The sequence below is a fragment of the Lampris incognitus genome, chromosome 4 (genome assembly GCF_029633865.1).
Source record: "Lampris incognitus isolate fLamInc1 chromosome 4, fLamInc1.hap2, whole genome shotgun sequence".
Lineage (NCBI taxonomy): Eukaryota > Metazoa > Chordata > Actinopteri > Lampriformes > Lampridae > Lampris > Lampris incognitus.
In genome coordinates, this window is record NC_079214.1 from 67,319,122 (window position 1) to 67,346,413 (window position 27,292).

The 27,292-nt window shown below is 48.6% G+C and overlaps 1 protein-coding gene across 1 annotated transcript; it reads left to right on the top strand.

Moving 5' to 3' along the window:
* Positions 1–27,292, top strand: LOC130112122 (multiple epidermal growth factor-like domains protein 10). Its single transcript, XM_056279414.1, has 11 exons — positions 1–319; positions 5,711–5,839; positions 10,426–10,554; positions 11,824–11,952; positions 12,114–12,242; positions 13,422–13,655; positions 13,902–14,047; positions 17,406–17,475; positions 19,865–19,924; positions 23,226–23,447; positions 27,114–27,292. Exons 1-11 carry the CDS (start codon positions 1–3, stop codon positions 27,290–27,292), a joined length of 1,746 nt encoding a protein of 581 aa, XP_056135389.1.

Here is a 27,292-nt window from a genome sequence, read left to right on the forward strand (position 1 = left end):
ATGTGTAGTGAGGTAGCGGCCCACAATCCTTTAGTCCAACAGTTTACTCTGAGAAAGGGGGCGGCGGTGTGCTGGATGTTGTTTCATCGCCTGCGGAAAGACGACGAGCTGTCAGACGGCGACCCGGCGTGTCCGTCACTGACCTTTCTCATCCGTTTCTGGCGTAATCAACGGCGTGGACGTAGCAGTATGGATGCCATGGTAACCGCGCCATCCCATCAGCTGTGTCCCACCGGCTGTTGCTCTCAACCGAGTCAGAAGTCCTTTGACCTGCCCTCAGAGCAGTACACCGTGCCCCCTCACAGGCAGAGGGTTGCGGGTTTGACTCCAGGCCTCGTTTTGAGTTTGGATCTTCTGCTGGGTTTCCTCAAACACACAGACCGGCAGCTCACAACACAACCTGCTGACATGCTGTCCACATGAAGTCAGATTGCTTTTAGCAAGTCTTGACGGTAAGAAACCACAATGAAAACCGGTTTCTGCCCATCAGATTCGAGCCACACTCGGGTGGTGTGAAGTGCGGCCCAAATCGAACGTCTGATCAGAATCATATTTATTGCCAAGTACAAGAACATACGAGGAATTTGCCTTGGTATGTTAGTGCAATGAAGAGGGAAATTACTGTGAATAGTAAAGAAAAGTTAAAATGAATAATAAATTAAAAAAAAAATATATATATATATATATATGTGTGTGTGTGTGTGTGTGTGTATACTTTGTGGAAAGAAACACTCAACGGTAGGGAAAGTGTGCAACAAATAAGGAGCAAAATTTCATAAATTAAACTTATACAGCCCTTTTTTAACACTCAAGGTGGCTTAACAATAAACGGGGTATCCACCAGGCAGTGGCACTATTAACCCCATAGCTGGGGGCTGGTTCGTGGGCATCAGGGAATATCCACACACCGGTGGGCCTGCCTACCGCACATCTGGAGGCCAGACCTCCTTCGAGTCCCTTGTCCCTCAGCCAGGTCCAAGGTGTACCCAGTTACCGTGTGTCGCCACGAGGGGGGGCCCTACATAGGGCTTGCTGTTGAAGAGGCTATGTACTGGCAGGGAGACTTAGGTGCTGGGCTCTCCTGTTCGCATTTCTGCTAGCCAGCGGTGAAGGTCGAGAGTTGAGACGTGACAGACACACAACACTACACCAACACACTAGACGCTTCACAATGTAACGGCCTACTTTTCACTCTCACGGACGATAACAGCGTTTCTGAATTAGCCGTGGAACTTCGGCGTGTTTATGTCGCTCCATGCGTCACGTGCACGTAATCCGACTGACCCTCGTCTGCCTTCCTGCTCCCGTGGCTGCTCTGTGTTTACTATCCCATAACGCCCTGGGTCCTTAAAGGTGTATTCCCCTAATACTGAACATCTCACACAACAACCCCACTTCTTACACAAGAATGTCAGACCAGACACACACACACAGGATACACAAGATACAATCCTCCCACTTCCGGTGTGGGAAGGTGGCGGCACAAATTAATATTTGCAGCGGTCTCTCCCAGCACCGTCCATGCAGCGTCTTTGTCCACATCGGCGTCTAAGTTTGTGTCTTCGTTTGGTGGCTGGGAGAGCTGGCGCTGGACCGGCTGGGGGAGCCTGGTCCGCTGCGTCCTGTGGGCCCAGGGACCACGGCCCTGCCTGGAGCTGGGCCCGAAGAGGTGACCCCGAGGGCGGTCTGACAGGACGCGGAAGCGGGGCAGGCTAAGCTAACTACTAGCCCTCCAAACGAACTCAGAGCGACTAGTCAGCATTTTTTTGCGCATTACGTGAGCACTCCAAATGAACTCAGACTCCCTCTGAATCGAACCGAACTCAGACCACTTCGGAAGGTGTTCTGAGTTCGGTTCGATTTTGGTCCGTGCATCGGGCCGCTTAATGTGTGCATTGTGAACACAAAGCGCTCTCGGTTGGCTTGGCCCTTTGCTGTTGTATTTGCGCCCTCTAGGCTGGCCGTAGACAGAACTCAAATGACACGGAGTCACATGGCCGCGAGCAAGACTAGTGGACCAGGAGTAGTTTGGTCCGAGGACGGAACCACTGCACTACTCCAGATATGGAATGAAGAGCAGATCAAATGACAACCGTCTACAACGCACAGAAATGCCAAGGCTTCCTCCAGTTTGCAGTTCATATGAGAGCGAGGGGCTTCAATAGGACCACCGCACTGCAGTGCCGCGTCAAAGTGGGGGGGGGGGGGCTACAGCAAAAGTACTTGACCACACGAGATAAAATGAGAAAAAGGTCTGAGCTCCAGAGTAACTCTAGTAGTGTGAACAGAAAGAGCACTGAGGCCCCATCAGAGCCGAAGTGGACCAGAAAGAGAACCAAGTCCTCTTTCAAATTAACTGACGATGTGAATGCGAGGCCAACCGAGTCCCTTTTCTATTGGTGCACTTTTAAGAGGACAACTTTGGTTCGTTTAAAGAGAACTATATGTGAAAACGCACTTAGTTTGGGTACGTGTGTTCTTGTAGTTTTGCGTTGTTGTCTTTGTGTTGCACTGCTGTGGGCTGGGTGAAACCATGTTTCATTTCATGCCATGTGCGCAAGTGCGTGAAATGAGATGACAAAGTGTTCCTGATTCTGAAAATGAAAAGGAAAGTAAGGTGCAATAAGGCACAATCCACCAACGGCCGTTCAGAGTTCTAGATATGCCTCTGAGTCTGGCCACTCAAATGGGATCTTTAACCGTCCTTTACTTCAGTGGCTCTCAAACTTTTTTTTTAGGGTACCCACATTTTCAGAATACGTTTTCTTGCAACCTCAGATTGATTTTACTGATTGTTGTGTTTGGCTGATAGCACCAAATCTAACAAGCTTTTATAACGTTAAACTACTACCCTTCAGGGTTTTGTTCACCATGTCTGTTTAGAAGGCTTTGGCTACATATGATACTTTTTAAGATTTGGGGACCCATTTGAAATCTCCCCAGGACCCAGCTGTGGGTCCCGACCCACACTTTGAGAAGCACTGCTTTAGTGTTTTTCACACTCAACGTGTCTACGGCCTGAAGTGCCAGAGGATGCATCTCCATTCTCCATAGCCTGCAGCTTGTTGTGTAGCTTCTGGTTAACACGCGTACACACGCCTATGTCGTTACCATGGCAACCACTGCAGACTGGTTAAAGATGCCTGAACACACGAATTTGACCCGATCACTTTCAAGTAACAATGCAGAAAGAAAGTCTTAATGATTATCAGGATTAAGAAACAAATTGGGTTTGCCTGCAGTGTGAACAAACCCTTAACGTGTGCGTGGTGGTGACCCCGGGATGGTCTGATGACCTTTCCATGAGAGAACTACAGAGGAGAGGAATTTAGCTCTTTTCCCGCCCAGTCCTGTAAAAAAAAAAATCCTCCATCTTATCCCAATTATGCGATTCCCTCAGTTTCTCTATCCTGTGATTTCTGGTGTTGGCAGCTCTGACTTCTGACCTGTTGTTTAACTGAAACGACCCACCAACCACTTCAGTTTGGCATTCTACTGCACTGGCAAACCGCATCCCTCCATTCTTCTGTAGTCACACTGTCCATTTTGGAAAGGATCTCGCTTCTGCCATTTAGAGGCTCTGCCTTGATACCAGAGACTTTACTCATGACTCCTCCCATCACAACAACTGATGATGATCCCGTTACATCAACTGATGATGATCCCGTTACATCAACTGATGATGATCCCGTCACATCAACTGATGATGATCCCGTTACATCAACTGATGATGACCCCGTTACATCAACTGATGATGATCCCGTTACATCAACTGATGATCCTGTTACATCAACTGACGATGATCCCGTTACATCAACTGATGATGATCCCGTCACGTCAACTGATGATGATCCCGTTACATCAACTGACGATGATCCCGTTATATCAACTGACGATGATCCCGTTACATCAACTGACGATGATCCCGTTACATCAACTGACGATGATCCCGTCACATCAACTGATGATGATCCCGTTACATCAACTGATGATGATCCCGTTACATCAACTGACGATGATCCCGTCACGTCAACTGATGATGATCCCGTCACATCAACTGATGATGATCCCGTCATATCAACTGATGATGACCCCGTCATGTCAACTAACAATGATGATCCCGTTACATCAACTGATGATGATCCCGTCACATCAACTGACGATGATCCCGTCACGTCAACTGACGATGATCCCGTTACATCAACTGATGACGACCCCGTTACATCAACTGACGATGATCCCGTCACGTCAACTGACGATGATCCCGTCACATCAACTGACGATGATCCCATCACGTCAACTGACGATGATCCCGTCACGTCAACTGATGATGATCCCGTCACATCAACTGACGATGATCCCGTCACATCAACTGACGATGATCCCGTTACATCAGCTGATGATGATCCCGTCATGTCAACTGACGATGATCCTGTCACATCAGCTGATGATGATCCCGTCACATCAACTGACGATGATCCCGTTACATCAACTGACGATGACCCCGTTACATCAACTGACGATGACCCCGTTACATCAACTGACGATGACCCCGTTACATCAACTGACGATGATCCCGTTACATCAACTGACGATGATCCCGTCACGTCAACTGACGATGATCCCGTTACATCAACTGACGACGACCCCGTTACATAAACTGACGATGATCCCGTCACGTCAACTGACGATGATCCCGTCACTTCAACTGACGATGATCCCGTCACATCAACTGATGATGATCCCGTCACGTCAACTGATGATGATCCCGTCACATCAACTGACGATGACCCCGTCACATCAACTGACGATGATCCCGTTACATCAGCTGATGATGATCCCGTCACGTCAACTGACGATGATCCTGTCACATCAACTGATGATGATCCCGTCACATCAACTGACGATGATCCCGTCACGTCAACTAACAATGATGATCCCGTTACATCAACTGATGATGATCCCGTTACATCAGCTGATGATGATCCCGTCATGTCAACTGACGATGATCCCGTCACATCAACTGATGATGATCCCGTCACATCAACTGACGATGATCCCGTTACATCAACTGACGATGACCCCGTTACATCAACTGACGATGATCCCGTTACATCAACTGATGATGACCCCGTTACATCAACTGACGATGACCCCGTTACATCAACTGATGATGATCCCGTTACATCAACTGACGATGATCCCGTCACATCAACTGACGATGACCCCGTTACATCAACTGATGATGATCCCGTTACATCAACTGATGATGACCCCGTCATGTCAACTGACAATGATGATCCCGTTACATCAACTGATGATGACCCCGTCATGTCAACTGACAATGATGATCCCGTTACATCAACTGATGATGACCCCGTCATGTCAACTGACAATGATGATCCCGTTACATCAACTGATGATGATCCCGTCACATCAACTGATGATGACCCCGTCATGTCAACTGACAATGATGATCCCGTTACATCAACTGCCGACGATGATCTCGTTACATCAACCGACGATGATCCTGTCACATCAACTGACAATGATCCCGTCACATCAACTGATGATGATCCCGTCACATCAACTCCACTACCAGCTGACAGACAGATAGAGATGTAATTAGGTTGCACTCATTTTGGTTCTAATGTGTGTGTGTGTGTGTGTGTGTGTGTGTGTGTGTGTGTGTGTGTGTGTCCTCCCACAGTGTGTCCCAGTGGGAGGTATGGTACAGGTTGTGCCGAGGTGTGTACGTGTACCAACAACAGCACGTGTTACCCCGTGGACGGCTCCTGTCAGTGTTTCCCCGGATGGATAGGAGAGGACTGCTCCAGGGGTGAGAGACCTTTACTTCCTTTTTAACCATTGCTGCACATCCTCCCCAGCTTAGTCCCTCTGTCCAGCCAATCATTACAAGTCATTTCTCCTTCCTTAGTGTCTAACGTCTGACAAAACTCCCCATACATCTTTTCCTTTGCCTCCGCCAGCTCTCTCTTCACCTTACGCCATATCTCCTCGTACTCCTGTCTACTTTCTTCATCTCTGACTATCCCACTACTTCTTCACCAACCTCTTCCTCTGTATATGTTCCTGTACTTCCTCATTCCACCACCAAGTCTCCTTGTCTTCCTTCCTCTGTCCTGATGACACACCAAGTACCTTCCTAGCGGTCTCCCTCACTGTTTCTGCAGTGGTTTTCCAGTCATCTGGTAACTCTTCACTGCCACCCAGTGGCTGCCTTAACTCCTCCCTGAACTCCACCCAACAGTCTTCCTTCTTCAACTTCCACCATTTGATCCTTGACTCTTCACTCTCTTCCTCTCCTTGGTCTCCAAAGTCATCCTACAGACCACCATCCGATGCTGCCTAGCTACGTTCTCCCCTGTCACCACCTTGCAGTCTCCAATCCCTTTTAGATGGCGCCTTCTACATAAGATATAGTCCACCTGTGTGCACTTTCCTCCACCCTTGTACGCCACCCTGTGTTCCTCCCTCTTCTTGAAATATGTATTCACCACAGCCATTTCCATCCTTTCCGCAAAATCCACCACCATCTGTCCTTCCACATTTCTCTCCTTGACACCATACCCACCCATCACCTCTGTTCCCTTCACCAACATGTCCACTGAAGTCCACTCCAGTCACCACCCTCTCCTCCTGGGGTACAGTCTCCACCACGTCATCCAACTCACTCCAGCATCAGCAACACTCCTGATAAATATAGGGAGTGTTACTGACCAACCCAGCTTCCACTCTCCAGATAAAACGTTCTTATAACAGATATATGTAGGTGAAAAGAGCAACATGTTAGTTTATATATAACAGATATATGTAGGTGAAAAGAGCAACATATTAGTTTATATATAACAGATATATGTAGGTGAAAAGAGCAACATGTTAGTTTATATATAACAGATATATGTAGGTGAAAAGAGCAACATATTAGTTTATATATAACAGATATATGTAGGTGAAAAGAGCAACATGTTAGTTTATATATAACAGATATATGTAGGTGAAAAGAGCAACATGTTAGTTTATATATAACAGATATATGTAGGTGAAAAGAGCAACATGTTAGTTTATATATAACAGATATATGTAGGTGAAAAGAGCAACATGTTAGTTTATATATAACAGATATATGCAGATGAAAAGAGCAACATGTTAGTTTATATATAACAGATATATGTAGGTGAAAAGAGCAACATGTTAGTTGATATATAACAGATATATTTAGGTGAAAAGAGCAACATGTTAGTTTATATATAACAGATATATTTAGGTGAAAAGAGCAACATGTTAGTTTATATATAACAGATATATGTAGGTGAAAAGAGCAACATGTTAGTTTATATATAACAGATATATGTAGGTGAAAAGAGCAACATATTAGTTTATATATAACAGATATATGTAGGTGAAAAGAGCAACATGTTAGTTTATATATAACAGATATATGTAGGTGAAAAGAGCAACATGTTAGTTTATATATAACAGATATATGTAGGTGAAAAGAGCAACATATTAGTTTATATATAACAGATATATGTAGGTGAAAAGAGCAACATGTTAGTTTATATATAACAGATATATGTAGGTGAAAAGAGCAACATGTTAGTTTATATATAACAGATATATGTAGGTGAAAAGAGCAACATATTAGTTTATATATAACAGATATATTTAGGTGAAAAGAGCAACATGTTAGTTTATATATAACAGATATATGTAGGTGAAAAGAGCAACATGTTAGTTTATATATAACAGATATATGTAGGTGAAAAGAGCAACATGTTAGTTTATATATAACAGATATATGTAGGTGAAAAGAGCAACATATTAGTTTATATATAACAGATATATGCAGGTGACACGAGCAACATATTAGTTTATATATAACAGATATATGTAGGTGAAAAGAGCAACATGTTAGTTTATATATAACAGATATATGTAGGTGAAAAGAGCAACATATTAGTTTATATATAACAGATATATGTAGGTGAAAAGAGCAACATATTAGTTTATATATAACAGATATATGTAGGTGAAAAGAGCAACATATTAGTTTATATATAACAGATATATGTAGGTGAAAAGAGCAACATGTTAGTTTATATATAACAGATATATTTAGGTGAAAAGAGCGACATGTTAGTTTATATATAACAGATATATTTAGGTGAAAAGAGCAACATGTTAGTTTATATATAACAGATATATGTAGGTGAAAAGAGCGACATGTTAGTTTATATATAACAGATATATTTAGGTGAAAAGAGCAACATGTTAGTTTATATATAACAGATATATGTAGGTGAAAAGAGCAACATATTAGTTTATATATAACAGATATATGTAGGTGAAAAGAGCAACATATTAGTTTATATATAACAGATATATGTAGTTGAAAAGAGCAACATGTTAGTTTATATATAACAGATATATGTAGGTGAAAAGAGCAACATATTAGTTTATATATAACAGATATATGTAGGTGAAAAGAGCAACATGTTAGTTTATATATAACAGATATATGTAGGTGAAAAGAGCAACATATTAGTTTATATATAACAGATATATGTAGGTGAAAAGAGCAAATGTTAGTTTATATATAACAGATATATTTAGGTGAAAAGAGCGACATGTTAGTTTATATATAACAGATATATTTAGGTGAAAAGAGCAACATGTTAGTTTATATATAACAGATATATGTAGGTGAAAAGAGCGACATGTTAGTTTATATATAACAGATATATTTAGGTGAAAAGAGCAACATGTTAGTTTATATATAACAGATATATGTAGTTGAAAAGAGCAACATGTTAGTTTATATATAACAGATATATGTAGGTGAAAAGAGCAACATATTAGTTTATATATAACAGATATAGTATGTACACTACCGTTCAAAAGTTTGGGATCACCCAAACAATTTCGTGTTTTCCATGAAACGTCACACTTATTCACCACCATATGTTGTGAAATGAATAGAAAATAGAGTCAAGACATTGACAAGGTTAGAAATAATGATTTTTATTTGAAATAAGATTTTTTTACATCAAACTTTGCTTTCGTCAAAGAATCCTCCATTTGCAGCAATTACAGCATTGCAGACCTTTGGCATTCTAGCTGTTAATTTGTTGAGGTAATCTGGAGAAATTGCACCCCACGCTTCCAGAAGCAGCTCCCACAAGTTGGATTGGTTGGATGGGCACTTCTTTGAGCAGATTGAGTTTCTGGAGCATCACATTTGTGGGGTCAATTAAACGCTCAAAATGGCCAGAAAAAGAGAACTTTCATCTGAAACTCGACAGTCTATTCTTGTTCTTAGAAATGAAGGCTATTCCATGCGAGAAATTGCTAAGAAATTGAAGATTTCCTACACCGGTGTGTACTACTCCCTTCAGAGGACAGCACAAACAGGCTCTAACAGGTACTATTTAATGAAGATGCCAGTTGGGGACCTGTGAGGCGTCTGTTTCTCAAACTAGAGACTCTAATGTACTTATCTTCTTGCTCAGTTGTGCAACGCGGCCTCCCACTTCTTTTTCTACTCTGGTTAGAGCCTGTTTGTGCTGTCCTCTGAAGGGAGTAGTACACACCGGTGTAGGAAATCTTCAATTTCTTAGCAATTTCCCGCATGGAATAGCCTTCATTTCTAAGAACAAGAATAGACTGTCGAGTTTCAGATGAAAGTTCTCTTTTTCTGGCCATTTTGAGCGTTTAATTGACCCCACAAATGTGATGCTCCACAAAACTCAATCTGCTCAAAGAAGTGCCCATCCAACCAATCCAACTTGTGGGAGCTGCTTCTGGAAGCGTGGGGTGCAATTTCTCCAGATTACCTCAACAAATTAACAGCTAGAATGCCAAAGGTCTGCAATGCTGTAATTGCTGCAAATGGAGGATTCTTTGACGAAAGCAAAGTTTGATGTAAAAAAAATCTTATTTCAAATACAAATCATTATTTCTAACCTTGTCAATGTCTTGACTCTATTTTCTATTCATTTCACAACATATGGTGGTGAATAAGTGTGACTTTTCATGGAAAACACAAAATTGTTTGGGTGATCCCAAACTTTTGAACGGTAGTGTAGGTGAAAAGAGCAACATATTAGTTTATATATAACAGATATATGTAGGTGAAAAGAGCAACATATTAGTTTATATATAACAGATATATGTAGGTGAAAAGAGCAACATATTAGTTTATATATAACAGATATATGTAGGTGAAAAGAGCAACATATTAGTTTATATATAACAGATATATGTAGGTGAAACGAGCAACATGTTAGTGGTGAAGTACATATTCAAGAGTGTAGTTTTTGACATTAGTAGCGACTGGCACTTGAAAGGTGTGTGTGTGTGTGTGTGTGTGTGTGTGTGTGTGTGTGTGTGTGTGTGTGTCAGCCTGTCCTCAGGGTTGGTGGGGTCCAGACTGTATCCATGTGTGTAACTGTCATAATGGAGCACAGTGCGGCGCAGCAGATGGAGAGTGTTACTGCAGTCCAGGCTGGACTGGACTCTACTGTACCCAACGTACGTTACACACACACACACACACACACACACACACACACACACACACACACACACACACATACACACACTCGCTATTGCATACGTATGTTTATAGTGTGTTTGTATATATGTATATACCTGCACCTCAGACCTACACTCCCATCTAGTGACCAGTACCGGAACTGCATCGCGGAGTATTGCTGGCTTATCACATCCCTCCATCCATCCATTATCCAAACCACTTATCCTGCTCTCAGGGTTGTGGGGATGCTGGAGCCGATCCCAGCAGTCATGTGTGTGTGTGTGTGTGTGTGTGTGTGTGTGTGTGTGTGTGTGTGTGTGTGTGTGTGTGTGTGTGTGTGTGTGTGTGGTGTTGTGCTGCATTTGATGTTATTGATAATGACACTGGTTCCTTTCGCTTCATGACGGTTCACTTTTACAAAATACAGCCTTTTTTTTTTTAACCCCACCCCCATTTCTCCCCAGTTGTACCCGTCCAATTACCCCACTCTTCCGAGCCGTCCCGGTCTCTGCTCCACCCACCCCCTCTGCTGACCCGGGGAGGGCTGCAGACTACCACATGCCTCCTCCCATACATGTGGAGTCGCCAGCCGCTTCTTTTCACCTGACAGTGAGGAGTTTCACCAGGGGGGCGTAGCACGTGGGAGGATCACGCTACCCCCCACAGTCCCCCCCTCCTCCTCCTCCCCTGAACAGGCGCCCCGACCAACCAGAGGGGGCGCTAGTGCAGCGACCAGGATGCATACCCACATCTGGCTTCCCAGACCTGTAGGGTCACCCGACCAAGCCGGAGGTAGCACGGGGATTCGAACCGATGATCCGTGTTGCTAGGCAACCGAATACACCACCCAGATGCGCTATACAGTGTCTGGACTCAGCCGAGCCATCTCCATCCAAACATACATGTCAGCTCAGCTGGAGACTCTATGGTCCATTGGTGTGTGTGTGTGTGTGTGTGTGTGTGTGTGTGTGTGTGTGTGTGTGTGTGTGTGTGTGTGTGTGTGTGTGTGTGTGTGTGTGTCCGTCCTTAAATGGACTGTTGACCTGTCCCGGGTGTCTCCCTCCCTTTTGACTCCGACCCCCTGCAACCATTCACAGCAGTGGATGGGTTGGATATCTACTCAGTTCGTGTTTGGAAGCACGCTGCGCTCATTTGAAGATGTCTGAAAGCGTCCTTTGTCCTGATGTGGACTTTCCTGTCTGTCTGCCCGCCCGCCCGTCTGTCTGTCTGTCTGTCTGTCTGTCTGGTGTCTGTCCCTACTCCAGGCTGCCCCTCCGGTTTCTACGGCGCTAGTTGTGCAGAGGTGTGTCACTGCCAGAATGGAGCCGACTGTGACCACATCACAGGGCAGTGTTCCTGCAGAACCGGCTTCATCGGAACCAGCTGTGAACTGAGTAAGTGTGTGTGTGTGTGTGTGTGTGTGTGTGTGTGTGTGTGTGTGTGTGTGTGTGTGTGTGTCTGTGTGTGTGTGTGTGTGTGTGTAGGTGTGTAGGTGTGTAGGTGTGTTTGCATGGATCTAAAGCTCACAGCAGTGCTCATATCATGTCCTGTCCAGAGTGTCCTGCAGGGACGTTTGGTTACGGGTGCCAGCAGCTGTGCGAGTGTATGAACAACGCCACCTGCGACCACGTGACAGGAACCTGTTACTGCAGCATCGGCTTCAAAGGCATCCGCTGTGACCAGGGTGAGTGGCCCTCCACCCAACGACCACCCGCCACCCGCCCGTACATACACCTACGTTTATATAGCCTGTAGGCAGACCGGCCTGCTTTGCATGTGCTTGGTTCCCAGTAAGGCCACCGTGTATTTATTGTACCGTGTTCGAGACCCCACAGACGGGTATTTGTGTTACAGGTGAGGCAGTTACGAGGTCGTGACTGGACGTAGCACAGCTGCTGCTGCTTCCGGTCGTGGACTGGCCCTGCAAAAGCTCCTGTGTTTCTGCACGTCTGGCGTTGCGGGGTTATAATCCGAAAGTGCTCCTCATATTGCAAAGTAAAACAGTGAAACAGTCTTCAAGTATCGTTTTATCCTCATGTAACTCAGAGGTGGAAAAACCCGGTCCAGAAAGTGAAAATCCTAACCGTGTCTTTACTCCAGCCGTGTTCTAAACCATCAGATTGCGCCGACTAGTTTCCCAAATCAGCGGGTTTAATACATGGATGGAGTAAAGACACGGTTAGGGTTTTTACTTTCTGGACCGGGTTTTTCCACCTCTGCTCATGTTTACTAAATGAAGGGGCGTCCTGGTACCGTGGCGGTCTATTCCGTTGCCTACCAACATGGGAATCGCCGGTTCGAATCCCCGTGTTACCGCCGGCTTGGTCGGGCATCCCTGCAGACACAGTTGGCCGTGTCTGTGGGTGGGAAGCCGGATGTGGGTGTGTGTCCTGGTCGCTGCACTAGCGCCTCCTCTGGTCGGTCGGGGCACCTATTTGGGGAGGGGGAACTGGGGGAATAGCGTGATCCTCCCACGCGCTACGCCCCCCTGGTGAAACTCCACACCGTCAGGTGAAAAGAAGCAGCTGGTGACTCCACATGTACGGGAGGAGGCATGTGGTAGTCTGCACTCTGCAGCCCTCCCCAGATCAGCAGAGGGGGGTGGAGCAGCGACCGGGGCGGCTCGGGAAGAGTGGGGTAGTTGGCCGGATACAATTGGGGAGAAAAAATGGGGGGGGGATATTTTTAAAAGAGAAATTCAGGATGAAAGTGTTGAACAACACATCCTCAGCCCTGGGTTCAAACCGGGCCTCTGCAGCACATCTCCTCCTCACCTTCTGCAGGAACAAATCCATCAGTCCATTATCCAGACTCCTTGTCCTGCTCTCGTCATCTCAATGAGGTTTTTCTTCTCTCTGGACAGCGGCCCTGATGATGGAGGAGCTGAACCCCTACACGAAGATCAGCCCGGCGCTGGCCACAGAGCGCCAGTCGGTGGCCGCCGTCCTGGGCATCATCTTCCTGCTGCTGCTCATCATGGCCATGCTGGGCCTGGTGGTCTGGTTCCAGTACCGGCAGAGGGAGAAGGGCCACCACGTCCCAAACGTCACCTACACCCCGGCTCTACGGATCAACACCGCCGACTACTCCCTGTCCGGTGAGAGGAAGCGGCACGTGTTTCCCTGAGCATGTTTCACTAACGCACCACGGACACTCACTTCCTCTTCCAGGTCCTGCTGGCTTCAGACGGACGCCATGTTTGTTTTTCTTTCAACACCCAGGCGGTCTCTCGGTTTGTCGGGTGTTTTAAAAGCAGGGGGATCATTTTGTCCTGTGTGTGTTGTGTGTTTGTGTGTGTGATCATCCCGTGTCTAAGCTGCTGTTATTTCTGTGGTGGAAGCAGGGCTGCAGTGTACTGGTTTGCTCTCCTCTCCAGAAACCTCCCCCAGCAACAACGGCCACTGCTTCTCCAACCCCAGCTACCGCACGCTGGGGCCGTGCACGTACGCCGCCCACTACTCCAAGCCCGACAAGAGGACCCCCGCTAAGGTGGGTCCAGGGCTGAGAGCCGCACGCTTTACCACCTTTCTGAAGGCAAGAGAGCCGCCTCTGATTCACCACAACTGTGCTGACACGGAGGCAGTGGAGCTTTATGAAGGTGTTTCAGCTGCAGGGATCTGACTGAAGCGTGACAGAGATCTGACTGAAGCTAGGACAGGGCTCTGACTGAAGCTAGGACAGGGATCTGACTGAAGCTAGGACAGGGATCTGACTGAAGCGTGGACAGGGATCTGACTGAAGCTAGGACAGGGATCTGACTGAAGCATGGACAGGGATCTGACTGAAGCATGACAGAGATCTGACTGAAGCATGACAGAGATCTGACTGAAGCATGACAGGGATCTGACTGAAGCGTGGACAGAGATCTGACTGAAGCGTGGACAGAGATCTGACTGAAGTGTGGACAGGGATCTGACTGAAGCGTGGACAGGGATCTGACTGAAGCATGGACAGGGATCTGACTGAAGCATGACAGGGATCTGACTGAAGCATGACAGGGATCTGACTGAAGCTAGGACAGGGATCTGACTGAAGCATGACAGGGATCTGACTGAAGCGTGGACAGGGATCTGACTGAAGCGTGGACAGGGATCTGACTGAAGCGTGGACAGGGATCTGACTGAAGCATGACAGGGATCTGACTGAAGCTAGGACAGGGATCTGACTGAAGCATGACAGGGATCTGACTGAAGCATGACAGGGATCTGACTGAAGCATGACAGGGCTCTGACTGAAGTGTGGACAGGGATCTGACTGAAGCGTGGACAGGGATCTGACTGAAGCTAGGACAGGGATCTGACTGAAGCGTGGACAGGGATCTGACTGAAGCATGACAGAGATCTGACTGAAGCGTGGACAGGGATCTGACTGAAGCGTGGACAGGGATCTGACTGAAGCGTGGACAGAGATCTGACTGAAGCGTGGACAGGGATCTGACTGAAGCGTGGACAGAGATCTGACTGAAGCATGACAGGGATCTGACTGAAGCATGACAGGGATCTGACTGAAGCGTGGACAGGGATCTGACTGAAGCGTGGACAGGGATCTGACTGAAGCGTGGACAGGGATCTGACTGAAGCGTGGACAGGGATCTGACTGAAGCATGACAGGGATCTGACTGAAGCGTGGACAGGGATCTGACTGAAGCGTGGACAGAGATCTGACTGAAGCGTGGACAGAGATCTGACTGAAGCATGACAGGGATCTGACTGAAGCATGACAGGGATCTGACTGAAGCGTGGACAGGGATCTGACTGAAGCGTGGACAGAGATCTGACTGAAGCGTGGACAGGGATCTGACTGAAGCGTGGACAGGGATCTGACTGAAGCGTGGACAGAGATCTGACTGAAGCGTGGACAGGGATCTGACTGAAGCGTGACAGGGATCTGACTGAAGCATGACAGGGATCTGACTGAAGCGTGGACAGGGATCTGACTGAAGCATGACAGGGATCTGACTGAAGCGTGGACAGGGCTCTGACTGAAGCGTGGACAGGGATCTGACTGAAGCTAGGACAGGGATCTGACTGAAGCGTGGACAGAGATCTGACTGAAGCTAGGACAGGGATCTGACTGAAGCATGACAGGGATCTGACTGAAGCTAGGACAGGGATCTGACTGAAGCGTGGACAGGGATCTGACTGAAGCTAGGACAGGGATCTGACTGAAGCGTGGACAGAGAACTGACTGAAGCGTGGACAGAGATCTGACTGAAGCTTGACAGGGATCTGACTGAAGCTAGGACAGGGATCTGACTGAAGCGTGGACAGGGATCTGACTGAAGCTAGGACAGGGATCTGACTGAAGCGTGACAGGGATCTGACTGAAGCTAGGACAGGGATCTGACTGAAGCGTGGACAGGGATCTGACTGAAGCGTGGACAGAGAACTGACTGAGCTAGGACAGGGATCTAACTGAAGCGTGGACAGGGATCTGACTGAAGCGTGGACAGGGATCTGACTGAAGCGTGGACAGGGATCTGACTGAAGCGTGGACAGGGATCTGACTGAAGCGTGGACAGGGATCTGACTGAAGCGTGGACAGAGATCTGACTGAAGCGTGGACAGGGATCTGACTGAAGCGTGGACAGGGATCTGACTGAAGCGTGGACAGGGATCTGACTGAAGCGTGGACAGGGATCTGACTGAAGCGTGGACAGGGATCTGACTGAAGCGTGGACAGGGATCTGACTGAAGTGTGGACAGACACCGGCTGCTGTCCACCTTCTAATCAGACCTGATCACCTCATAGCAACATAGTTTGGATTTTTTAAAGTCTGTCTCTATTTTACACCAGGAGGTTTTCTTTATACCGACTTCCTGTTAGCTTTGGCTGACCAGTGTTTTCTCTACACTGGAGGAGGGTTGAGGATTTGTCCTCCATTTGTTGATGACAAGCTGGAGCAGTGTGTCCAGTAGGACGGACGACTGAGAAAATGAACCCTACCTATGCATTATGTATATGAATGGCAATTTGAAATGGAGATAAGACTTCAAAAATTCCAAACTATCCCTTAATGATCCCAAATGGGAAGCTGAATCTTCGCATTACACGGGTGTCCGGGTAGCGTAGCGGTCTATTCCATTGCCTACCAACACGGGGATCGCTGGTTCGAATCCCCGTGTGACCTCTGGCTTGAGGCTTGGTCGCACATCCCTACAGATGCGATTGGCCTTGTCTGCGGGTGGGAAGCCAGATTGTGGGTATGTGTCCTGGTCGCTGCACTAGCGCCTCCTCTGGTTGGTTGGGGCGCCTGTTCAGGGGGGGTAACTGGGGGGGAATAGCCTGATCCTCCCACGCGCTACGTCCCCCTGGTGAAACTCCTCACTGTCAGGTGAAAAGAAGCGGCTGGTGACTCCACATGTATGGGAGGAGTCATGTGGTAGTCTGCAGCCCTCCCCAGATCAGCAGAGGGGGTGGAGCAGCGACCGGGACGGCTCGGGAGAGAGGGGTAATTGGTCAGGTACGATAGGGGGGAACAAAACTGGGTCGGCAACAGTGGAAGACTGAAGGTGGAGACACATCAGTTGTAGTAATAGTACAGTATACGTGCTAGCTTATTATGAATAAAGTACACACTGCTATAGTGTTAATGTGGAATTACGCAGACAAATATACACTTTGGCCTTTAAAGATTTAAGATATAAAACAAAAATAAGCAGACCATACAGAGGTGAGAAAGAAGGTCTACAAGTTAAGGATGGAGGAGAATGATTTGAACGAAGGTTCGCATCGCAGGTGTAGATGGTGCTGTAGCTGCAGTCAGCCGTGTTGCAGATGGAAGTGATTTGTTGTGGTTGTTTCAGGTCACCGTCAAATGAAAGATGTGTTTTTTCGGTGTTTTCAGATGAAGACCAAGAGGAGACACAGGAACAGCGCTCCTGAGTGGGGCGCCTACTGCAACCTGAGTGACCTGGGTCAGTACGGACTCTCTAATAAGATGGCAGCACTAAGACCATGCAGGACTGAAACCGTTTATATTCAAACAAACAGGGCGTCTGGGTGGCGTGGCGGTCTGCTCCGTTGCTCACCAACGCGGGGATCGCCGGTTCGAATCCCCGTGTTACCGCCGGCTTGGTCGGGCATCCTTACAGACACAACTGGCCGTGTCTGCGGGTGGGAAGCCGGATGTGGGTATGTGTCCTGGTCGCTGCACTAGCACCTCCTCTGGTCGGTCGGGGTGCCTTGTTCAGGGGTAAGGGGGAACTGGGGGGAATAGTATGATCCTCCCAAGCGCTACATCCCCCCTGGTGAAACTGCTCACTGTCAGGTGATAAGAAATGGCTGGCAACTCTACATGTATCGGAGGAGACGTGTGGTAGTCTGCAGCCCTCCACAGATCGGCAGAAGGGGGGTGGAGCAGCGACCGGGACGGCTCGGAAGAGTGGGGTAATTGGCCGGATACAATCGGGAAGAAAAAGGGGGGAAACTCAACAACAACAAAAATTCAAACAAATGTCCTTCTGCAGGCCTTCAGTAGAAGCAGGAGTTTTTGACTGGACTACTCCCTATGAGATACAACTTACCTCCACTTGAATGGCTCTTAATGTTGTACTGCCTTTAGTCTTCTTGTCCAGATCTGCTTCAGTCCATGCAAAGTTTGTTTCACATTCCAAAATGTGCAACTCGAGGTAGGCGTGAGCTGCGGTCTCGTGTGTTGCAGTGAGGGCCGTGAAAGCAGACAACGACAGGGCGAAGCTGTCGGCTTGATTTCCGCTCTGTCTTTCACGACTGTGATGGCAGACAAGTGAAACACTAGAACTGCCCCATCATCCACGCTTGATCCACACTTGGGCTCTTGCCGCATGTGTTTATATGCTCAGTGTACATGCACAAGTGGCTTCTGGTTGTGTAATAAGCCAAAGTACAGTGCACTTCAAGTGCGCTTTATCTGCTCTTAAGCTATGGAGCAGTATTTGGTTAAATGTCATATGACAAAATAAATTAAATTAGGTTAAATGTATATGACGTGGGAGTATGGGGTACCGGGGCAGTTGCTACAAGCCATCCGGTCCTTGTATAACCCAAGTGAGAGCTGTGTCTGCATTCTTGGCACAAAGTCAAACACGTTTTCGGGGGGTGTCGGACTCCGCCAAGGTTGTCCCTTGTCTCCTATTCTGTTTGTGATATTCATGGACAGGATCTCAAGGCGCAGCCAAGGTGAGGAGGGTGTCCGTTTTAGGAACTTCAGAATTGCATCTCTGCTCTTCGCAGATGATGTGGTTTTGTTGGCTTCATCAGACCATTACCTCCAGTGTGCACTGGGGCGGTTTGCAGCGGAGTGTGAAATGGCCAGGATGAGAGTCAGCACCTCCAAGTCTCAGGCCATGGTTCTCTACCGGAAAATGGTGGATTGCTCCCTCCAGGTTGGGGATGAGTTGTTGCCTCAAGTGAAGGAATTCAAGTATCTTGGGGTCTTGTTCATGAGTGAGGGTAGGATGGAGCAGGAGATTGACAGGTGGATTGGTGCAGCATCAGCAGTAATGTGGACATTGTACCCGACCGTTGAGGTGAAGAGGGAGCTGAGCCGGAAGGCAAAGCTCTCAATTTACCAGTCAGTCTTCGTTCCAGCCCTCACCTATGGTCATGAGCTTTGGGTAGTGACCGAAAGGGTGAGATCGCGCATACAAGCAGCTGAAATGAGTTTCCTCCGTAGGGTGTCTGGGCTCAGCCTTAGAGATAGGGTGAGGAGCTCGGACATTCAGGGGAGCTCGGAGTAGAGCCGCTGCTCCTTCATGTCGAAAGGAGCCAGTTGAGGTGTTTCAGGCATCTGATTAGGATGCCTCCTGGGCACCTTCCTTTGGAGGTTTTTTGTGCATGGCCAACTGGGACGAGACCCCGGGGTAGACCAAGAACTCGCTGGAGGGACTACATGTCCAATCCGGCCTGGGAACGCCTTGGGATCCTCCAGGAGGAGCTAGAGGATGTTGCTGGGGAGAGGGGCATCTGGAGTGCCCTACTTGGTTATCTAAACAGAATAATACACGATCTGTGTATAGATACCCAGATTTGCCCCCTTGAAGACTCAGGGTCATTACATGAGGGACATAAGGACACATGTTGAGGATTTGCAGCCGGGCTATGTGTTTGCAGTGGTCAGGCCGGGCATCGTCATTTGCTTTCGCATACAAAAACAGAGTATGCTTCAGGCCAAACGCTGGTTTTGGGATGCACTACGGTCCATTGTAGTACCACCGTATTCCTACTGTTTCACCATATGACCTAGTTTGTGACACATTTTCCCTGCCTTTGTCCTCCACTATGACTGAAATGAAGATAAAGCAGAGTCTGTGTTTCTCTGGTCAGGTGTCTACTGTGTGGACAGACGCTACAGCTACAGCTACCATCTGGATCCCCATTACAGAGGTACACCACAGCCAAAGCACCATTACCCGAGTTAATCTCTGCTTGTCCAGCCCCCTCAGCCTGACATCTCCTGTCGTCACGCCTGCCTTTGTGTTCAAACTCCAGCTGCGTGTAAATCAGACCTGGTCTACCACGTGACATGAAGGGCAAAGGGTCTGCAGGTTTTCCCTCCAACCAGTCACACGCCAGCTGATTCAGGAATCAGGAACACTTTGTCGTTTCCTTTCATGTACTTGAGCACATGAAATGAAACGGCACATCGTTTCCCCCAGCCCACAGCAGTGCAACACAAAGACAAAAACACATATCCAAACTGCGAGAACTTCAAGAACACACATACTAACACATATATCGAAACTAACGCATATATCCCAACTAAAAATGAAAAAAATCACTGTCCAAGGGAATGAACACCAGCCAGGATGACTGTCGGAAATTCCGGTCTACATGGACTAGCAGGTAGCTTAGCCTGCCCCACTTCCACGTCCTGTCCGACTGCCCTCGGTGTATCATCCTCGTGCACAGGTCCAGGCAGGGCCGTGGTCCCTGGGCCCACCTAACGCAGCAGACCAGGCTCCCCCAGCCAACCCAACGCCAGACACCTTCGAGACACCTCCCCACAATCCACACGACGGCGCTAAAACACAGTCAACGCTGGGTGAAGCCACCACCAAACCGCCCTCAGTGTTATTGGAACTGCTGGTCTGCGTGGGCTAGCAGTTAGCTTAGCCTGCCCCACTTTGGCGTCCTGTCAGACCGCCCTCAGTGCTTCCTCCTCGGGCGCAGCTCCAGGCAGGAGCCGTGGTCCTTGGGCCCACCAGACGCAGCAGACCACGCTCCCCTAGCCGATCAAACGCCAGCTCTCCCAGGCAGACACCCTCGACACACCTCCTCACGATGACACCAAAAACACCACAGTTAACACCAGGCGAGGCCGCCGCCAGACCGCCCTCAGTGTTATCAGAACTGCCGGTCTACATGGACTACCAGTTAGCTTAGCCTGCCCCGCTTCTGCATCCTGTCAGACCGCCCTCGGTGTTACCTCGGTCGCAGCTCCAGGCAGGGCCGTGGTCCTTGGGCTCTAAGGATGCAGCAGACCAAGCTCTCCCAGCCATCAAACGAAGACACAAACTTAGATGCAGACATGGACAAAGACACTGCATGGACGGTACTGGGTGAGGCCGCTGCAAATGTGAATTCGCGCCACCATCCTCTCACACCGGAAGCGGAAATACTCACTGGTCAGTGTGTCCTGTCTGCTTGGAGGTGTGTTACTCAGTGAAATCAGATGGTGCCGTGACTGACTGGAAGGAAAACCTGCACAGACGTGGCCCTCCGTGGCACCACGTCCGGTCACTGTGTCTGCTGTAGATCCCGCATGTGTCAGAGAGCAGGACTGTGTGTAGGGAGACAACGATGCGAACAGGAAAACAGATCCCAAACCAGCCGTAGTCCATTTCTGTCAGAACAAGTGTAGTGTTTTGTTGGAATGTCCCTGTCCTCACTGCTGTGTTTGTCTCTCTACAGGACCCGTCTGACCTGTGTGTGTGTTCCCTCTCTGCTGGGTCTACCTCCCCCCCCCGCCTCCTCCCAACCCCCTCCCTGACTAACACACTCCCTAACACACACACACACACACCCACACACACTAACATGACCCCAGCCAAGCCAGAGCGCCGTCCCGGTCACCCCTGGCTGCGGTGTTTCCTCCGTGCTCGTGATCGGGGATGTGTGCTGTGTATGTTCACGTTCCTGACGGTGTTCCCATCTAAAACTCTCAGTGTTGGCGGTGATGCTGCAGATGTGACGTTTTCTTTCCCAGAAGTTTGTTTGTCTCCCTCGGATTGGTGCAACGATCAGTTTCTGAACCCACTCTCTGATGCTCACGGGCCCCAAGTGGCTTTCTTCACCATGCGGACTAAAGGCCTCTGCACACCCAGTCCACATTTTTCGGATGTGTGTTTTTTTTTTTTTTTATAAATCTGACATTGTGGTCCAGCAACTCTGTGAAAATCTGAGAGCTCAGTGAAAAACACAGAAAATGAAGTTTTGTGAACACATTATTGACAGAACATTTCAGCGCTGGCGTGTAAAGTTAAAGGACAAAACAAGAGGTCGTAATTACTTTTTAACGTGTGAAACTTCCTGATGAAGGATTTGGAGTCGGGGTGCACAGGCCTCACCTCGTGTGGCGAAGAGTTATGAAGTTATAAACCTCCTCTGCTGTTGTCCTCACTGCTGTAGATCATATGTTCACACAGACTGCACTGTCCCCTGTCTACAAGCCATGATACACATCATGTAATACACATCATGTACTATACATGACATACTGCACAATATACATGACATACTGCACGATATACATGACATACTGCACGATATACATGACATACTGCACGATATACATGACATACTGCACGATATACATGACATACTGCACAATATACATGACATACTGCACACTATACATGACATACTGCACGATATACATGACATACTGCACGATATACATGACATACTGCACGATATACATGACAAACTGCACGATATACATGACATACTGCACGATATACATGACATACTGCACGATATACATGACATACTGCACGATATACATGACATACTGCACGATATACATGACATACTGCACAATATACATGACATACTGCACGATATACATGACATACTGCACGATATACATGACATACTTCAGTCATAAAGGCACTTTGACACTTTTTTTACCCATAATCCCAGAGGGTAACAGCTTAATGGGTATTACTGTTAACTCAGGGGCAGCACGGTGGCACAGTGGTTAGCGCGGTCGCCTCGCAGCAAGAAGGTTAACTCAGGGGGGGAGCGCCACCTAGTGATGTCTCTGTTATGGAGGAAATCCTTCTTATCCAGTTTATATTTACCCTTTATGGAATTCTGAGATTCTAGGATTGGGAAAATTAAGTAAGTGGGATTTTCCTGTTTCTGACTCCCTGGCCATAGAGGTCAAAGGTCAGGGCTAGCTGGCAGGGGTCTGGAAACTCTGTAAGTCATACAGCCATGGCTTTTGAAACTCCAGAAAACAAGATCAGTCATGTTTTACTCGATAAGGGAAATTGTGTAATGTGCTTTGCAGCAGGCAGTAACCTTTACACACACTCACTGTGTGTGTGTGTGTGTGTGTGTGTGTGTGTGTGTGTGTGTGTGTGTGTGTGTGTGTGTGTGTGTGTGTGTTACCAGTAGTGACTATGACCCCAGTGTTCGGTCTCTGACGGAGTATGTTCCTCTGTACCATTTGTCTTGTCAGACTACATGAAAGGCTCTCTGTCCAGCACCTGCTCTCTAAGCAGCGAGAACCCGTACGCCACCATCAGCGACCCGCCGGGCCCGGTCTGTAAGCACCCAGAGAGCAGCTACGTGGAGATGAAGTCTCCGGCTCACCGCGATCACATGACCCAGTGCCGCTCCACGGCCATTGTCAATACAAGCAGCTCCGCGGCAGTCACCACCAAGAACGTCTACGACATGGGTGAGTCGGGACTGGGAGCTCGTGTTTTGTCTCAGTGTGTTTTTTTCCTCTACAGTAACAGGTAAGGGTGCTGACATAGTCCATAAGTATAGGGTGCATACACTGTGTGGACGGACCACACGTTTTCATAGTCCAGTCATACCAGCACATACCACCCGAGGCCTACATTTCCCACAATCTTTGCGTGTCGTTTTCCCTTTCCGCCGGAAGTTACAGACTGTAAACAACACGGCGCTGTCCTCGGATGAGGAAGAAGAGCTGCTCTGTTGCCAGGCTATGTCGACCCCTAAACGAAGGGAGGGCTAGAGAGGGGCAGTTCAGCATGTTGGTGAGGGATATGAGGCATAGAGAGGGGGAGTTCAGCATGTTGGTGAGGGATATGAGGCATAGAGAGGGGCAGTTCAGCATGTTGGTGAGGGATATGAGGCATAGAGAGGGGCAGTTCAGCATGTTGTTGAGGGATATGAGGCATAGAGAGGGGGAGTTCAGCATGTTGGTGAGGGATATGAGGGCTAGAGAGGGGGAGTTCAGCATGTTGGTGAGGGATATGAGGGGTAGAGAGAGGGAGTTCAGCATGTTGGTGAGGGACATGAGGGGTAGAGAGGGGAGTTCAGCATGTTGGTGAGGGATATGAGGCATAGAGAGGGGGAGTTCAGCATGTTTTAGAGGGATATGAAGCATAGAGAGGGGGAGTTCAGCATGTTGGTGAGGGATATGAGGCATAGAGAGGGGCAGTTCAGCATGTTGGTGAGGGATATGAGGCATAGAGAGGGGCAGTTCGGCATGTTGGTGAGGGATATGAGGGCTAGAGAGAGGGAGTTCAGCATGTTGGTGAGGGATATGAGGGCTAGAGAGGGGGAGTTCAGCATGTTGGTGAGGGATATGAGGGGTAGAGAGAGGGAGTTCAGCATGTTGGTGAGGGACATGAGGGGTAGAGAGGGGAGTTCAGCATGTTGGTGAGGGATATGAGGCATAGAGAGGGGGAGTTCAGCATGTTGGTGAGGGATATGAGGCATAGAGAGGGGGAGTTCAGCATGTTGGTGAGGGATATGAGGCATAGAGAGGGGCAGTTCAGCATGTTGGTGAGGGATATGAGGCATAGAGAGGGGGAGTTCAGCATGTTGGTGAGGGATATGAGGGGTAGAGAGGGGGAGTTCAGCATGTTGGTGAGGGATATGAGGCATAGAGAGAGGGAGTTCAGCATGTTGGTGAGGGATATGAGGCATAGAGAGGGGGAGTTCAGCATGTTGGTGAGGGATATGAGGGGTAGAGAGAGGGAGTTTATCATGTTGGTGAAGGATATGAGGCATAGAGAGAGGGAGTTCAGCATGTTGGTGAGGGATATGAGGGGTAGAGAGAGGGAGTTCAGCATGTTGGTGAGGGATATGAGGCATAGAGAGGGGGAGTTCAGCATGTTGGTGAGGGATATGAGGGGTAGAGAGAAGGAGTTCAGCATGTTGGTGAGGGACATGAGGGGTAGAGAGGGGGAGTTTATCATGTTGGTGAGGGATATGAGGCATAGAGAGGGGGAGTTCAGCATGTTGGTGAGGGATATGAGGGGTAGAGAGAGGGAGTTCAGCATGTTGGTGAGGGATATGAGGGGTAGAGAGGGGCAGTTCAGCATGTTGGTGAGGGATATGAGGCATAGAGAGGGGGAGTTCAGCATGTTGGTGAGGGATATGAGGGCTAGAGAGGGGGAGTTCAGCATGTTGGTGAGGGATATGAGGGGTAGAGAGGGGAGTTCAGCATGTTGGTGAGGGATATGAGGGCTAGAGAGAGGGAGTTCAGCATGTTGGTGAGGGATATGAGGGCTAGAGAGAGGGAGTTCAGCATGTTGGTGAGGGATATGAGGGCTAGAGAGGGGGAGTTCAGCATGTTGGTGAGGGATATGAGAGCTAGAGAGGGGGAGTTCAGCATGTTGGTGAGGGATATGGGGGGCAGTTCAGCATGTTGGTGAGGGGTAGAGAGGGGGAGTTCAGCATGTTGGTGAGGGATATGAGGGGTAGAGAGGGGGAGTTCAGCATGTTGGTGAGGGATATGAGGGCTAGAGAGAGGGAGTTCAGCATGTTGGTGAGGGATATGAGGGCTAGAGAGAGGGAGTTCAGCATGTTGGTGAGGGATATGAGGGCTAGAGAGGGGGAGTTCAGCATGTTGGTGAGGGATATGAGAGCTAGAGAGGGGGAGTTCAGCATGTTGGTGAGGGATATGGGGGGCAGTTCAGCATGTTGGTGAGGGGTAGAGAGGGGGAGTTCAGCATGTTGGTGAGGGATATGAGGGGTAGAGAGGGGGAGTTCAGTATGTTGGTGAAGAATATGAGGGGTAGAGGGGGAGATCAGCATGTTGGTGAGGGGTAGAGAGGGGGAGTTCAGCATGTTGGTGAGGGATATGAGAGCTAGAGAGGGGGAGTTCAGCATGTTGGTGAGAGGTAGAGAGGGGGAGTTCAGTATGTTGGTGAGGGATATGAGAGCTAGAGAGGGGGAGTCCAGCATGTTGGTGAGGGATGAGAGCTAGAGAGGGGGAGTTCAGCTTGTTGGTGAGGGATATGGGGTTCAGTTCAGCATGTTGGTGAGGGGTAGAGAGGGGGAGTTCAGCATGTTGGTGAGGGATATGAGAGCTAGAGAGGGGGAGTTCAGCATGTTGGTGAGAGGTAGAGAGGGGGAGTTCAGTATGTTGGTGAGGGATATGAGAGCTAGAGAGGGGGAGTCCAGCATGTTGGTGAGGGATGAGAGCTAGAGAGGGGGAGTTCAGCATGTTGGTGAGGGATATGGGGGGCAGTTCAGCATGTTGGTGAGGGGTAGAGAGGGGGAGTTCAGCATGTTGGTGAGGGATATGAGAGCTAGAGAGGGGGAGTTCAGCATGTTGGTGAGGGATATGAGGGGTAGAGAGGGGGAGTTCAGCATGTTGGTGAGGGATATGAAGGGTAGAGAGGGGCAGTTCAGCATGTTGGTGAGGGATATGAGGGCTAGAGAGGGGGAGTTCAGCATGTTGGTGAGGGATATGAGGCATAGAGAGGGGCAGTTCAGCATGTTGGTGAGGGATATGAGGGACAGAGAGGGGGAGTCCAGCATGTTGGTGAGGGATATGAGAGCTAGAGCGGGGGAGTCCAGCATGTTGGTGAGGGATATGAGCGATAGTGGGGCAGTTCAGCATGATGGTGAAGGATAGAGGGGCAGTTCAGCATGCTGGTGAGGGATATGAGCGATAGTGAGGGGCAGTTCAGCATGCTGGTGAGGGATATGAGAAGTATGGATGAGGAAAAGCATCGTCTCCGTAACTGTATAAAAGTTGTAAAGCCACAAAGAAGAAACCAAAGAAGGTTTCTGGTGCCCCATGAAATGCATGTGGCTGTGGAACAGTTTCATACCGAGCCATGTTTTGTGTGACACCGGGACGCGAACGCTCGGTACGCACGGTCACAAAAACTGACCTTCGCGTGGACATGGGCAGGCAGACATACGCTGAGGTCCTCTATTGCGTTATTTTAGTCCAGGAGGACCCCAGTGGAGTACGGTCCGTGTATGGTACGTCAAGACCGAATTGGCCTTAAACAGGTGAATGTAATGAACTACCAGGTAGAACAGAAAACCGGCAGTACAGATGGTCGCTGAGGACCTGATTGAGAACAGCTGCTCTAAAGGTCATATTCCTCCTTTCTCTCTCTCCCAGAACCAACCGTCAGTGTCCTCCAGGGGCTTCCCAGTTACCCCCAGAGCCCCTACGACCTGCCCAGAAACAGCCACATCCCCAGCCACTATGACCTGCTGCCCATGCGGCCCAGCCCCTCCCACAGCCAGACCCTCCACGTCGCCCCGCCACCAGGAAGTCCCGCCAGCTCGCTGCTGTAG

What these genes read in the sequence shown, in the direction of transcription:
- LOC130112122 (XM_056279414.1), top strand. Translation starts at nt 1, where the DNA reads ATGTGTAGTGAGGTAGCGGCCCACAATCCTTTAGTCCAACAGTTTACT. An exon ending in TCACAGGCAGAGGGTTGCGG is followed by an intron (nt 320 to 5,710) that starts GTTTGACTCCAG and finishes GTCCTCCCACAG; the next exon opens with TGTGTCCCAGTGGGAGGTAT. An exon ending in CGCCGACTACTCCCTGTCCG is followed by an intron (nt 13,656 to 13,901) that starts GTGAGAGGAAGC and finishes TGGTGGAAGCAG; the next exon opens with GGCTGCAGTGTACTGGTTTG.